General features: G+C 47.6%; 1 protein-coding gene across 2 annotated transcripts in view; it reads left to right on the plus strand.

Annotated features, from left to right (window-relative positions):
* The window catches only part of SPAG6 (sperm associated antigen 6), a 229,105-nt gene that overhangs the window by 1,663 nt on the left and 210,862 nt on the right, over positions 1–16,580 (plus strand). For both annotated transcript variants that reach the window (XM_073676498.1, XM_073676499.1), the window contains exon 2: positions 11,326–11,421. In XM_073676498.1, the coding sequence (XP_073532599.1) occupies positions 11,326–11,421 (96 nt within the window). The remainder of the gene's footprint in view (positions 1–11,325; positions 11,422–16,580) is intronic.

Raw genomic sequence — 16,580 nt, forward strand, 5'->3', positions numbered from 1 at the left:
AGGGCGTCGCAGGAGCGGGACATGTCAGGGCGTCACATGTCGCAGGAGCGCGACGGGTCAGGGCGTCGCAGGAGCGCGACGGGTCAGGGCGTCGCAGGAACACGATGAGTCAGGGCGTCACACGTCGCAGGAGCGCGACGGGTCAGGGCGTCACACGTCGCAGGAGCGCGACGGGTCAGGGCGTCGCAGGAGCGGGACATGTCAGGGCGTCACATGTCGCAGGAGCGCGACGGGTCAGGGCGTCGCAGGAGCACGACGGGTCAGGGCGTCACACGTCGCAGGAACGCGACGGGTCAGGGCGTCACACGTCGCAGGAGCGCTATGGGTCAGGGCGTCGCAGGAGGCTGACAGGTCAGGGCGTCACACGTCGCAGGAGCGCGACGGGTCAGAGCGTCACACGTCGCAGGAGCGCAACGGGTCAGGGCGTCGCAGGAGCGCGACGGGTAAAGACGTCGCACATCCGACGGGTCAGGACGTCGCAGGAGCGCGACGGGTCAGGGCGTCGCAGGAGCACGATGGGTCAGGGCGTCGCAGGAGCGCGACAGGTCAGGACCTCACACGTCGCAGGAGCGCGATGGGTCAGGTCGGTGCAGGAGCGCGACAGGTCAGGGCGTCACACGTCGCAGGAGCGCGACAGGTCAGGGCGTCACACGTCGCAGGAGCGCGACAGGTCAGGGCGTCACACGTTGCCGGAGCGCGACGGGTCAGGGCGTCACACGTCGCCGGAGCGCGACGGGTCAGGGCGTCACACGTCGCAGGAGCGCGACGGGTCAGGGCGTCACACGTCGCAGGAGCGCGACGGGTCAGGGCGTCACACGTCGCAGGAGCGCGACGGGTCAGGGCGTCACACGTCGCAGGAGCGCGACGGGTCAGGGCGTCACACGTCGCAGGAGCGCGACAGGTCAGGGCGTCACACGTCGCAGGAGCGCGACGGGTCAGGGCGTCGCAGGAGCGGGACAGATCAGGGCGTCACATGTCGCAGGAGCGCGACGGGTCAGGGCGTCGCAGGAGCGCGACGGGTCAGGGCGTCGCAGGAGCGCGACGGGTCAGGGCGTCGCAGGAGCGCGACGGGTCAGAGCGGCACACGTCGCAGGAGCGCGACAGGTTAGGGCGTCACACGTCGCAGGAGCGCGACAGGTCAGGGCGTCACACGTCGCAGGAGCGCGATGGGTCAGGGCGGTGCAGGAGCGCGACAAGTCAGGGCGTCACACGTCGTAGGAGCACGACGGGTCAGGGCGTCACACGTCGCAGGAGCGCGACGGGTCAGGGCGTCACACGTCGCAGGAGCGCGATGGGTCAGGGCGTCGCAGGAGCGTGACAGGTCAGGGCGTCACATGTCGCAGGAGCACGATGAGTCAGGGCATCACACGTCGCAGGAGCGCGACGGGTCAGGGCGTCACACGTCGCAGGAGCGCGACGGGTCAGGGCGTCACACGTCGCAGGAGCGCGACGGGTCAGGGCGTCGCAGGAGCGGGACATGTCAGGGCGTCACATGTCGCAGGAGCGCGACGGGTCAGGGCGTCGCAGGAGCGCGACGGGTCAGGGCGTCGCAGGAGCGCGACGGGTCAGGGCGTCGCAGGAGCGCGACGGGTCAGGGCGTCACACGTCGCAGGAACGCGACGGGTCAGGGCGTCACACGTCGCAGGAGCGCGATGGGTCAGGGCGTCGCAGGAGGCTGACAGGTCAGGGCGTCACACGTCGCAGGAGCGCGACGGGTCAGAACGTCGCAGGAGCGCAACGGGTCAGGGCGTCGCAGGAGCGCGACGGGTAAAGGCGTCGCACATCGCAGGAGCGCGACGGGTCAGGGCGTCGCACATCGCAGGAGCGCGATGGGTCAGGGCGTCGCACGTCGCAGGAGCGCGACGGGTCAGGGCGTCGCAGGAGCGCGATGGGTCAGGGCGTCGCAGGAGCGCGACGGGTCAGGGCCTCACACGTCGCAGGAGCGCGATGGGTCAGGGCGGTGCAGGAGCGCGACAGGTCAGGGCGTCACACGTCGCAGGAGCGCGACAGGTCAGGGAGTCGCAGGAGCGCGACAGGTCAGGGCGTCACACGTCGCAGGAGCGCGACAGGTCAGGGCGTCACGTCGCAGGAGCGCGACGGGCAGGGCGTCACACGTCGCAGGAGCGTGATGGGTCGGGGCGTCGCAGGAGCGCGACAGGTCAGGGCGTCACACGTCGCAGGAGCGTGATGGGTCAGGGCGTCGCAGGAGCGCGACAGGTCAGGGCGTCACACGTCGCAGGAGCGCGATGGGTCAGGGTGGTGCAGGAGCGCGACAGGTCAGGGCGTCGCAGGAGCGCGACGGGTCAGGGCGTCACACGTCGCAGGAGCGCGACGGGTCAGGGCCTCACACGTCGCAGGAGCGCGATGGGTCAGGGCGGTGCAGGAGCGCGACAGGTCAGGGCGTCACACGTCGCAGGAGCGCGACAGGTCAGGGAGTCGCACGTCGCAGGAGCGCGACAGGTCAGGGCGTCACACGTCGCAGGAGCGCGACAGGTCAGGGCGTCACACGTCGCAGGAGCGCGACGGGTCAGGGCGTCACACGTCGTAGGAGCGTGATGGGTCAGGGCGTCGCAGGAGCGCGACAGGTCAGGGCGTCACACGTCGCAGGAGCGCGATGGGTCAGGGTGGTGCAGGAGCGCGACAGGTCAGGGCGTCACACGTCGCAGGAGCGCGACGGGTCAGGGCGTCACACGTCGCAGGAGCGCGACGGGTCAGGGCGTCACACGTCGCAGGAGCGCGATGGGTCAGGGCGTCGCAGGAGCGCGACGGGTCAGGGCGGCACACGTCGCAGGAGCGCAATGGGTCAGGGCGTCGCAGGAGCGTGACAGGTCAGGGCGTCACACGTCGCAGGAGCGCGACGGGTCAGAGCGTCACACGTCGCAGGAGCACAACGGGTCAGGGCGTCGCAGGAGCGCGACGGGTCAGGGCGTCGCACGTCGCAGGAGCGCGACGGGTCAGGGTGTCGCACGTCGCAGGAGCGTGACAGAAGTTTGGCACGGATCGCACTGAGTTTGGTTGTAGGGTCCTTAGATTCTGGTCATTTTTAGATCACCTTTTCTTTACTTTTGGAGTTCTGTGTTGAAAAAGTTATTGGCTCATATGATTATTATATCCATAGTCCCCCACACGTCAGGCATTTACTAAAAGTGTCCTTAAGGCTACCGTCAATCATGTACATGTTCCATCTGTGGTTTTCATAGACAGAACATGTACCCACGAGCTCACCGTTGTATGTATCCACCATCGCATAGGTTTCGGAGGTCAAGCAAAACCCCCAGGCAAGTGAATCCAATATAAAGACAAAAAGCCGGTGGCTCCGATAAAGTCTTGGCAGCTTTATTACACTTTCATTAAAATCGGGTCACAAACAGGACAGTGTTCTGGTGTTGATGCGTTTCGACTTGATTAATCACATATGTGCTAAACAACACCGTAGAGTTCAAGTGCTAGACACTTTCTACATACAATAAATACCTTAGATCCCTAATAGCCACCTAACAGGCTTAAAGGGGTTGTCCACTACTATAGATAATGCCCCCAATGTATTTAAATGGTGTAAATAAGTTGTTTTGTAAATACCAGGGCAGCATGGTGGCTCAGTGGTTATCACTGCAGCCTTGCAACACTGGGGTCCTGGGTTCAAATCCCACCAAGGTCAACATCTATAAGGAGTTTGTATGTTCTACCCGTGTTTGTGTGGGTTTTCTCCGGGTTCTCCGGTTTCTTCCCACACTCCAAAGACATCCTGTTAGGTAATGTAGATTGTGAGCCCCAATATGGACAGCGATGATAATGTCTGTAAAGCGCTGTGGAATATGTTAGCGCTATAAAAAAATAAAGATTATTACCTTGTGTTTTGCTTCTTGCCTGTGAGCGGCGCTATCACTGGCCGCTCACAGGCATCACGTGAACCCCGGCTGCAGCCGGCGCTGACATCCGCTGACTTCACGACAAGTTGCGGCTGCAGCCGGCTCTGGCATACGCTGATGTCACGTCAAGTTCCGGCTGCAGCAGGGCGTGACTGTTGGCGGGGAAAGCCCGCCAACTGCCCATCACTCACCAGGGAGTGCGTCACTTTGTCACGCCTGACTTGATGTGACGTATGCGGATGCCAGAGGAGGCTGGCTGCAGCCGGGGGTCACGTGATGCCTGTGAGTGGTCAGCCAGCGGCCAGAGAAAAGGTATAATAGAAACAAGTGCTCCAATTCTGCATTTATCATCCACTCCTGGTTTTGTCTCCCACTCCGGAGAAAAAATACTGACCGAATACCGATAGTGGTGCTGTGGCCTAAGGGCTCATACTCATATGCAAGAAAAACGGATGAGTGCAATCCGATAAAAAATCGGATTGCACTCTGACCAATGTTATTCAATGGGTTACGTCTCATCTGCGATTTTTTTTTTTTCTCAGCTGAAATCGGACTGAGAAAAAAATCACAGCATGCTGCGATTTGCCGTGTATCTCGGACGAGACTCGCCAATGCAAGTCAATGGGTACCAGAAAAAAACGGACGGCATATTGACTATCAGTATGCCATCCGATTTTTACGGATACATTACCATTCTGTCGCATAGAACACTGTAAATGGTCCTGTAAATGATTGTAGAATAAGGCTATGTGCCCACGATGCAGAAATGCTCTGGATTTTTCCGGAGCGTTTCTGCATCTCCCCTGGCAGAAAAACGCATGCGGATTGTACATGCGGATTGTACATGCGTTTTTCCTGCCAGAGACATGCGGATGTGAAGCGTTCTTCACATGCATTTCCGCATGCGGGTTGACAAGCGCTTTCCAAGCGATTTTAGCATCACTTGGAAAGTGCTTGTCAACTTGGTCACACTATATAAATCCATGCTAACGACATGGATTTATATAGTGTGACCGTAAAAGAATGTAAAAAAATTAAAAAATAAATCTATACTTACCTTCCGATGGCCCCCTCAGTCTTGCTTCTCTCCGTCCTGGCTGCCGGCAGATCACGATGGACTGAAGGACCTGCCGACGTCAGCATCGCGTGACCCGTCACATGACTATGACGTCAGCGCAGGTCCTTCAGTCCATCGCGATCTGCCGGCATGGGAGGACGAGTGCACCGGGGGCCGCCAGAAGGTAAATATAACATATATTTTTTATTTTATTCTTTTTTTTACAGGTACTATGGTACCTGGGTCTGGATGAGAGTCTCCTGTCCTCCACACCTGGGTACCATCCGCACATTGGAACGCATGGAATCCGCATCTACATATACAGTGATGCGGAATCCATGCGTTCCAATGCAAGTCAATGGCGGCGTAAACGCAGCGCTTCTGCAAAATAATTTGTTGTGCTGCGTTTTTTTCCGCAATGATAATCCGCAGCTGAAATTTCCGCAGCATGTGCACAGCACATGCGGATTATCATTGGGGAACATGGCAGGCCTTCTACCATGGTTTTTTTAAGCGTTTCTGCAGCGTTTTTGCCGCTGCGGAAACGCTTAAAAAAACGCATCGTGCGCACACAGCCTAGTAGTTGCAGAGAAAGAATGCATTGCATACGGATGCCAGGTGTGAAAAATCGCATTGTCCTCTCATGAAAATCACATGACACTTGCATGACACTCGTCCGTTTTTTCGGCCCAGAAATCGGACCTTTTTTTTTTTCTCACATATGGGTATGAGCCCTAAAGATGATCTACAGCTAGTATATCACAAATTATAGATAAAGTCCACAAGGTGTGACAATAAAAATACCACTATATGTACCAGATATATAACATGTTGTAATGCATGACTATTCATAACATAAATGGGAAAAACAATCATGAGAAGAAAATCTTTCAAGCAGTCCTGAATAGCCGAAGGTAAAAATGGATCACTGCATTAGTGTTCCATCCGCACCAGCAGAGCTAGTAAGCTAGTCTAAAGGATAGGTATAAACAAATAAGGTGCCTAGTGCAAATATAGATAACGTCCTTTAAAGTGCATAGTGCAGATAGCTCAGGAGAAATATCCTAAAAAATACAGTGGGTACAGAAAGTATTCAGACACCTTAACATTTTTCACTCTTTGTTTCATTGCAGCCATTTGGTAAATTCTAAAAAGTTCATTTTTTCCCTCATTAAAGTACACTCTGCACCCTATCGTGACTGAAAAAAACCCAGAAATGTAGACATTTTTGCAAATTTATTAAAAAAGAAAAACTTAAATATCACATGGTCATAAGTATTTAGACCCTTTGCTCAGACACTCATATTTAAGTCACATGCTGTCCATTTCATTGTGATCCTCCTTGAGATGGTTCTACGCCTTTATTGGAGTCCAGCTGTGTTTATTTAAACTGATAGGACTTGATTTGGAAAGGCACACACCTGTCTATATAAGACCTCACAGCTCACAATGCATGTCAGACCAAATGAGAATCATGAGCTCAAAGGAACTGCCCAAGGAGCTCAGAGACAGAATTGTGGCAAGGCACAGCTCTGGCCAAGGTTACAAAAGAATTTCTGCAGTATTCAAGGTTCCTAAGAGCACAGTGGCCTCCATAATCATTAAATGGAAGAAGTTTGGGACCACCAGAAGTCTTCCTAGACCTGGCCATACAGCCCACCTGAGCAATTGTGGAAGAAGAGCCTTGGTGAGAGAGGTAAAGAAGAACTCCAAGATCACTGTGGCTGAGCTCCAGAGATGCAGTAGGGAGATGGGAGAAAGTTCCACAAAGTCAACTATCACTGCAGCCCTCCACCAGTCGGGCCTTTATGTCAGAGTGGCCCAACGGAAGCCTCTCCTCAGTTCAAGACATATGAAAGCCCACAAAGAGTTGCTCAAAAACACATGAAGGACTCCCAGACTATGAGAAATAAGATTCTCTGGTCTGATGAGACAAAGATAGAACTTTTTAGTGATAATTCTAAGCGGTATGTGTGAAAAAAAACCAGACACTGCTCATCACCTGCCCAATATAATCCCAACAGTGAAACGTGGTGGCGGCATCATTCTATGGGGGTGTTTTTCAGCTGCAGGGACTGGATGATTGGTTGCAATTGAAGGAAACATGAATGCGGCCAAGTACAGAGATATCCTGGATGAAAACCTCTTCCAGAGTGCCCTGGACCTCAGACATGGCCGAAGGTTCACCTTCCAGCAAGACAATGACCCTAAGCACACAGCTAAAATAACAAAGGAGTGGCTTCAGAACAACTCTGTGACCATTCTTGACTGGCCCAGCCAGAGCCCTGACCTAAACCCAATTGAGCATCTCTGGAGAGACCTGAAAATGGCTGTCCACCAACGTTCACCATCCAACGTGACGGAACTGGAGAGGATCTGCAAGGAAGAATGGCAGAGGATCCCCAAATCCAGGTGTGAAAAACTTGTTGCATCCTTCCCAAGAAGACTCATGGCTGTACTAGCTCCAAAGGGTGCTTCTACTCAATACTGAGCAAAGGGTCTGAATACTTATGACCATGTGATATTTCAGTTTTTCTTTTTTTAATAAATTTGCAAAAATGTCTACATTTCTATTTTTTTCAGTCAAGATGGGGTGCAGAGTGTACTTTAATGAGAAAAAAAAATTACTTTTTAGAATTTACCAAATGGCTGCAATGAAGCAAAGAGTGAAAAATTGAAAGAGGTCTGAATACTTTCCATACCCACTGTAGGTATCCGTTTTGCCTGGGCAGTAGTGTGGTCATGCAGAGGTAGTAATTCATGTGCATTAGAAAAATAGGGTATATTCAGTTATATGAAGTAGATCATTGGAGTAGTTTTACCTAGTAAGTCGTAATGCCAGATGCATTCATTGTCTATGGGACAGATGGAGGTAGTTGATCTCAGATCTCTTCTGTTTCCATTGGTCTCATAGCCATAACTGGAGTAGCATGGTGATGTGCGACCTTATTCCTCTATGAATCCAAACCCCATTGAGGAGGAAGGGGGGATAGGGACCCTTGTTCTTGTGATTGTTGAAGATCTCAGTGGTAGACCCCTGAGTCATCAGCCATTTATCACCTTTTCTCCGGATAACTGATACATGTCTTTTGTGAGGAAACCCCTTTAGTGTTCCTAATTAATTAAGTGAGATTGTCCTGTTGATTGCTTGAAATGCAGTCCAATTTGCGGGCAGCATAGTGCAGATCAGAAGGAGTTAAGGGGGTCCCCCAAGTGCTGGCAGTCATGTAAAATAAGAAAGCCAGATAATAACCGTCTTCTCCTATTACAATGCCAACTCCCCGTTGCTGATCCCATCTCTGTTTTTTGGTTGCAGCAGTGACATCACGTCAACAGAACACCTCACCGCTTCAGCCGATCACTGACCCAGCGGCTTGTGCTGTCTATTTTGGCAGGGCCACTGAGAAAAGTCTGCCCCTCCATTTCAAAGTTATGCCCCCCCGTAATAAAAAATGCAAATTTCCCCTTCAAGCAACTGGGCGTGTACCACCGACTTTTTGTGGGCGCAGCCTTGTTTTGATTGGCGAGAATCAGGGAAAAAAAGGAAACACCAACAGAGAGGTTCAGTGGTACATGCCCAGTTGGTTGAAGGGAAAATCTGCATCCTTATTACTGGGGGGCATATGTTTGGAATGGAGGGGCACAAAAGAAAAAGTGTTCCACTGAATCTGCGGAACTGTGGTATTTGGAGGAGGCACTCAGTGTAATTTGAAAAAAAAACCTAATGAGTGATCCTCTATAAAATTATTTGGATCCTTTATGCTTTAGTTTTAACCTGTTGAAAACTGATTAGTCATGAATAAAAGCCTTGACAATAATAGAAACCGTGCTATCATGTATTGTTGTCATGGCAGGGGGCTCACACAAATTGATCAAAATGTGCACTAAGAACCTTACGTTTAGAAATCCAATTGAACCCCTTGGTGCAATACACTGTTTATTTACTGCACTGTTGCCAGGTACTAAAAGCCATGCGTCCTTCATTATTGCTCACTCTACTACATTGGCCTCTTTATGGCTAGTTGCCATAGTCAAGAGTGACTGCAGCATTTAACTAGTTAACACAGGGGGAGGGATTAGTCTATCACCCAAGGGTTGCTATGACAGCCTGGGGCTTATTGATAGCCCTCAAGTCTGCCATGTTAGATATCTATTAAGGGTCTAATGTGTTGCCTGTCAGAGTTATGCAATGAAGAGATTTTATAGTCAAGTACGCTATTGGGAATATAAATGTAGAAAATGTTTAAAAAAACACAGAATATGTAATGTATATTTATTTATATATAATATTGTTATAATTTTTGGATGAAAATGAACTATTAACACTTCTATTTTTTGGAAGGATTCTTACATTACAGCATTTTTTTCTACACCTGCCGAAAGATTTTGCACAGTAATTGCAAGGACCCTCCAACATGCTTTACTGTTGCCTGCAGACACTCATTGTTGCTCTCCAGCCTTCCTTTGAATAAATATCCTTCTGTTGCAGCCAAATATTTCACGTTTTTGACTCATCAGCCCAGAACACCTGCTGCCATTATTCTGCACCTTTAGTTCCCATATTTTTGTGCAGTTGAGTTGCTTGGCCTTGTTTCCGTGTGGAAGTGATGGCATTTTGTCCACAATTCTAACATGAAGACCTCTCTGATCAGTAGATGGGTGTAGCTGGGTAACACTGGTTGTTGCCAGTTCTGAGCTGATGGCACTACTGGACTTGTTCTGATTTTGAGGGGAAGTAAGCATGATATGTCTTTCATCTACTGCACTAAGTTTCATTGGCTGACCACTGCATCCACGATCCTTAATATTGCCCATTTCTTGGTGTCCTCAATGCTGAGAAATACAGTTACACATTATTCAATACCATCAGGCTCCAAATTTGTTCTGCAACAAGGCAATGACCCCAAACATGCAACCAATGTCATTAAAGGGGTTGTCCGACCTAAAGCTACAAGTCTGTAGTCATGCCGACTGTTAGTCTGCAGACTTGTGAGTCCTCACATCGCACACACAGCGCGCTGTGAGGATTCTCCGGTGTCAGCGCTTGGAATGGTGGTCATGTGACCACAAGTATGTGATATGCATACTCCTGTCCAAAATTGGACTAGACTGTTTCCTGCCTCGTTCAATACACTTGCATTGAGTGAGGCCGCGCCCATCTAGTTGGATTGTGGGCGGGAGTATGCACATCACATACTTGCAAATACATGACCGCCATTCCCGGTGTAAGCACTGGAGAATCCTCACAGCGCTCAGTGCGTGCGATGTGAGGATTCACAAGTCTGTCGTCACACAGAGTGACTGCAGACTTGTTGTTTTAGTTCTTAAAGGGGTTGTCCGGTCTATCTTTAGCGTAAAGAAGAACAAGGAGACCTGAAAGTGTTGATATGGCTCCCACAGAGCTGTACATCATCGAGTCTGTCTGGGATTACATGAAGAGACAGAACAATTGACACAAGCGACATCCACAAAAGATCTGTAGTTAGTTCTCCAAGATGTTTGGAACAACCTCCCTGCTGACTTCCTTCAAAAATTGTGTGCAATTACCTAGAAGAATTGATGTTTTGATGCTGTTCTGAAGTCAAAGGGCAGTCACACCAAATATTGACTTGATTTAGATTTCTCTTTTATTCATTCCCTTTACATTTTGTTAAATGATAATAAACTATTAACTGCGTTTTCCACACATGCCTATATCGTTTGCATAGTTGTGTATATAAAATCCCCTTTCCTGTTTCAATTTGTAAAGAAAAATCAAAATAGCAAGCAAGTACACATATTTGATATGTCACTGTGTTTGTAATAACCCTAACTTTAAAGTTAATGCATTATTTAACCGAAACATAGAACATCATAAAAAAAAACCATTGCCAGAATTGCTGTTTTCGTTTAACCCTCCTTCCAAAATATGGAATAAAAAAACATAAAATAGTACTAATAAAAACTACAGCTTGTCCTGCATTAAACTGTTTCTTTCTCTCTTATGGCTATGTCAATGGAAAAGAAAAGTTATGACTTTTCAAAGGCGGAAGTGAAAAAAAGCAAAAAAACCTGTTGCTTCACGAAGGTCAAAACTGACTGCAAACATCTAGGGTGTAAAATTATCCATATACTCAGTATTTGCTCGCTGAGTGCTGTTGCATCTTTTATGATTGTATGCTTTTGCATTGCAATGATAGCAGATTTGCACTTGTCACTTTGTTAGCAGGTGCTGACTATTTTTTTTCTTTTTTTGCATTACCTCTGGCTTATCCGCTGGAGCCTTGATGGTCAAACATTGTTGTGTCCTAGTGTTGTGTGTAGATTGTAATAGAGTAATTTGTATTGTATTTTACAATTATTTGTATTCTCCAGTACAGTAATGATTTTTTTTAACACTTCTTTATCTTCTATATTTAGTGTTTGAGCAGTATCAGAGAGCCCGGACACAGTTTGTTCAGACTGTTGCAGAACTTGCCACGCGTCCTCAGAACATCGAAACCCTACAAAATGCAGGTAACCAATTTCACAAGGATTCTTTCATCATGGATGTTGTAGAAGACTTTAATCACATTATAATCATATTTTCAAACTTGCTGAATATGGAATCATTGTAACAACAGTACAACAGCTGTCCATGGGTTGTTTCTGGTATTGCATCTCAGCTCTATTGACGCCCCCTCTACTAACAGATGTTTTCAGGGCCAGAAGCAGCCAGCGTACAGAACCAGAACACCACAGCTCCCTACAATGCGTAGTGGTGTTCTGGGTACTACTGCACAGCTCCATTCACTTCAGTAGGAGTTGAACTTCAGTACCCAAGAATCACTACCATCTAACATGAGAGATATTATCAGCTAATCAATGGGTGTGCTAGGTGTCAGACCTCCACTATTATAATATTGATGACCTATCTGCAGAATAGTCCATCAGTATCAAAGTCCTGGTAATACCTTTATTTAAAGTAACTTCTGCTTGCAGCATAGACTGTATGTGTCTTTTTAACTTTAATTTAATAAAATACCTAATTTACGCCGATGGCTGAGCAGATTTCCACAGAAGAGTTTATACCTTCATAATTATGTCAGGGAATAGCATGTATTATAAATTTATAATAAATAGCTATTGGCCATATTGCTACTCTTCATTCCTTACCAACATTGGACCTACTGTTACTTCCATGTCGGCTGTCTGTGTACGGAATGTATTACAGGAGCTGCAGAACAAAAAAGCACAATAAGGACTTATCAGGTATAAAATTAAGAGATTGTTAAAAAGGTTATGCTAACCTGATAAAGTTGTGTATACACAACAGTATGGAGGCATAGGATTACAGCTGCTGAAGGTCCACAGGTCATCCGACCAGTACAATGGATAATAGGAAAAAACATGGATTGTCCGTGCTGCTGATGAGTTGGTATTAAGATCCAGCATACACAAACGGTATAAATGCTGTTTTATTATCAACGCGCTTCGAAGTTGACACACTTCTTCCTCAGGTTATAACCACATCGGACTGCACTTGGATGTCATTTCACTGCAGTCCGACATCTGCTGACTCAGATAATGGAGGAGATGGAGAAATTAAGTTCTCAGTCTTCTCTTCTCCTCAGCTGTGATACTATTCTTGCATGCAAGAGAATCAGATCACACTAAAGTGCCACTTGGATCAAACTCTGACAGAGTTTAAACTGAGTGTCATTAGCATAATCGGCCCAATTCTCTTGTGTGAGAGAATCATCGCTCATGTGACCCCAGACTAAAGCTTACCCCTGCATATGTAGCTACTGACACCATACAAAATAGACTAGTTTTTAATTGGAAAGATGAATCACAGCCAGAGAAATGCCGGTCAAGGGGGTTTTATCATATTGTATATTTATGACATGTCTACAGTATAAATGACTGTTAGATGCGGGTCACATCACTGGCACCTGCATCTGTCTTGAGAACGGGGCTACATCTCACAATGCATGCACACCTCTCCCTATTAATTTGTATGGCAGATTTGAAAATTCCTGTCTATCCTGTAGATATGCCATAAATGGTTTCAATGGGGAAAACCACTTTAAAAGTAGATTTTTAAAGGGGTTGTCCACTAATAAGACAACCCCTTCTTGATCTAAATGTTTGGCCCCTCTAAAATAATAAAGCTTATACCCACCTTCCGTGCCGACGCCGTTCCAGCGGTGTCGACACTCGCTCTCCCCGAAGCTCTCGTGAAGTTGTTACGACACGTGGTGCCCGGCACCCAATCAGCGCTGGCGTCATTGTCTCCGCCTTCATACAAATTCCAGGATGATGGGAGGCCATACATAAAGGGATGAAGGGTGCCAAGCATACTAGGATGAGGGGGTAGGCTATATATACATGGATGAAGGGTGCCATACTTACCAGGAGCCGCGCTGCAGGCACAGTGTGCCGGTTATTAAGGAAAATGAATATTCACTGCTCCCCACGCTCATGGGGGTGGGGAGCAGTGAATATTCATTTTCTTTAGTAGCGGGCACAGTGTAGGCTGCAGTAGGTGGCTGCTGCCTCCTGTGCCCTGCTGCTCCGCTGCTGATGCTCCCCCCACATCCCCCACCACCCACAGCCACAGTATTTATGTATATCGGACTATAAGACGCACCCCTCACTTTCCTCCAAAATTTTGGAGGAAAAAGTGCATCTTATAGTCCAAAGAATACGGTAATTACGCAAAATGTATGGTGTAATATAATTGTAAAGAATGATTAGGCTTGTGTGCCATATTTTTCTGATACAAACTTTCTAAAAGTGTCAGAAAAAAAAGGAACACTATTTTCTACAACATTTCCACAGCTTCTCTACAACCTGGGGTAGCTCAGTAGTCAGGCTAAATTCTTCAATGTGCACTGTGCAGATAAATACGCCAAACACCACCTTAAAATCCTGTACTGAGCAGTAATACTCCTAATGTAATGGGGGACATTTATTAAAACTAAGGCCCCATTCAGACTTCTGTTTTTCTCACGTACAAGAAAAATTAACCAATTATTTTGACCAGCGTGTGATTCAAGTGTCATCAGTTTTTCTTGTACATGGAGAAAAAAAAAGTTTTTCCATCTTCTCTCACTGTCCGTGAATATCGGATCGCACTTGGATGCTATCCAAGTGCTGTCCGATTTTTTTTTTTTTTTTTATCACAGACCCATAGACTTGCATTGCCAACCGTGATCCAAAATCAAACAAACCTCTGCAATTTTACGCGGACCACTCAGTCTGTGGAAAATCAGACATGTGAATGGCCCGATTGACAATCACAGGTACGAGTGCTATCCATGAAAAACACTGATAGCACTCGTATGAGAAAAACAAACGTCTGAATGACACCTAAGAAGTACATAAGCCTGAAAAAGCAATTTATCCTGTGTCATATCCTCATTGCACACTACTGGATAAATACCCTTTAACTTTGCTAGTTTATTGCTACTTTTCTAATTTCACAATTAAAAAGACAAATCAGCTTCACTCTCCACTACAGTAGGACATGCCCGCTCTATAAAATTTTCTAGGGCATATTATAAATATGGTGCTTGTTCCCAACAATTTTTCTCCAATACGTTTCCACATTTATAAATCGGAAACTTTGTGCTTTATTTCGTTGAGCCCATTTCACTTGATTTCATAGCTGGAAACACCTGGGATCCTGCTGTGTTTTGCGCTTGACAGATTCCCTGTCTTACTATCAGACTTTCAAGCCTTGGCAGCAGGGGGTCAATATAAAACACACTAAAAAGACATATATATATATAGGATATGCTGCTTAAATGCTAAGGAACATAATGGAGTTATCCTGAAAAATGTATCCATTTTTATTTTGTCTCTTTAAGGCTATGTGCCCACGATGCAGAAATGCTCCGGATTTTTCCTGAGCGTTTCTGCATCTCCCTGGCAGAAAAAAACGCATGCGGATTGTACATGCGTTTTTCCTGCCAGGGACATGCGGATGTGAAGCGTTCTTCACATGCATTTCCGCATGCGGGTTGTCAAGCGCTTTCCAAGCGATTTTAGCATCAATTGGAAAGTGCTTGACAACTTGGTCACACTATATAAATCCATGCAACCGGCATGGATTTATATAGTGTGACCGAAAGAATGGTAAAAAATAAAAAATAAATCTATACTTACCTTCCGATGGCCCCCTCAGTCTTGCTTCGCTCCCTCCTGGCTGCCGGCAGATCGCGGTACACTGAAGGACCTGCCGACGTCAGCGTCGCTTGACCCGTCACATGACTGTGACGTCAGCGCAGGTCCTCCAGTCCATCGCGATCTGCCGGCAAGGGAGGTCGAGCGCAGCGGGGGCCATCAGAAGGTAAATATAACATTTATTTTTTATTTTATTCTTTTTTTTTTAACAGTTTTCTATGGTACCCGGGTCCGGAGGAGAGTCTCCTCTCCTCTAGACCTGGGTACCATCCGCACATTGAACGCATGTATTCCGCATGTGCTTATCTAGTGAAGCGGAATACATGCGTTCTAATGCAAGTCAATGGCGGCGAAAACGCAGCGCTTCTGCAAAATAATTGGTAGTGCTGCGTTTTTTTTCGCAATAATAATCCGCAGCTGAAATGTCCACAGCATGTGCACAGCACATGCGGATTATCATTGGGGAACATGGCAGACCTTCTACCATGCGTTTTTTAAGCGTTTCTGCAGCGTTTTTGCCGCTGCGGAAACGCTTAAAAAACGCATCGTGGGTACACAGCCTTATTGCTTTGAAGCTACCCACATTTATCACTGACTGTTGTCCTTTACTCATTTTTTTCATTGCTGAAAATGAAAGCTTTTATTGTTCTGGAAGCAGCACCAAATAGACAAGTGTTTTCCAGGCAGCGTTCTGTGAATGTCTGGAGATTTTTGGAGCATGGTTAGGAAGCTTGCAGAATACAACAAAAATTAGAGCAACCATTGGGTAGTTGTAGGGATTGTCCAGGAAAACAATTGTTTTTTTTATCTAATACAGCCATAGAGTAAACGGATGGTCAGACAGAATAAATGGGTTGTCCACTACTTTGACATTGATGACCTACGTTGAGGAGAGTTTATCAATGTCTGATTAAAGGTGGTGCGACACCCCCACCAATCATCTTCGGTGGAAGGATGTAAACAATATATGGAACAGAACAGTACAGCTGTGTATACCTTTTTAGAGGCCTTGGCCAAGTGCTGCAGCTCAGCTCTTATTCACTTGAAGGAGTTGATAACAACAGATCGGTGGAGGTGACGCATCAGACCCTGACCAATCTGGTATTGATGACCTACCTGAACAATCCTAAGGCTGTGTGCCCACGATGCGTTTTTGGTGCGTATTTGCAGCGCGTAAACGCTCCAGAAACGCATTACATACCTTATCCCATGACTTCCTATGACATTCTGCAAGTTCTGTGCACATGGTCAGGATTTTTTCTGCACAGATTTTACTCGCAGAAAAAATACGGACATGACCAATTCTTGTGCGTTTCTGCATGCGTATTTGCCTATACAATGCGTTGGAAAAACGCATGGCAAATACGCATACAAATATGCGTCAAAAACGCATGTAAAAACCGCATGCGTTTTTCTGCCAAGGAGATGCAGAAATGCTCAGGAAAATTTCTGCTTCATTTCTGCATCATGGGCACTAAGCCTAAGAGTAGGTCATCAGTATCAAA

The sequence above is a fragment of the Phyllobates terribilis genome, unplaced genomic scaffold, assembly GCF_046119375.1.
Source record: "Phyllobates terribilis strain yellow unplaced genomic scaffold, ASM4611937v1 Scaffold_4__5_contigs__length_816908805, whole genome shotgun sequence".
NCBI classification, from domain to species: domain Eukaryota; kingdom Metazoa; phylum Chordata; class Amphibia; order Anura; family Dendrobatidae; genus Phyllobates; species Phyllobates terribilis.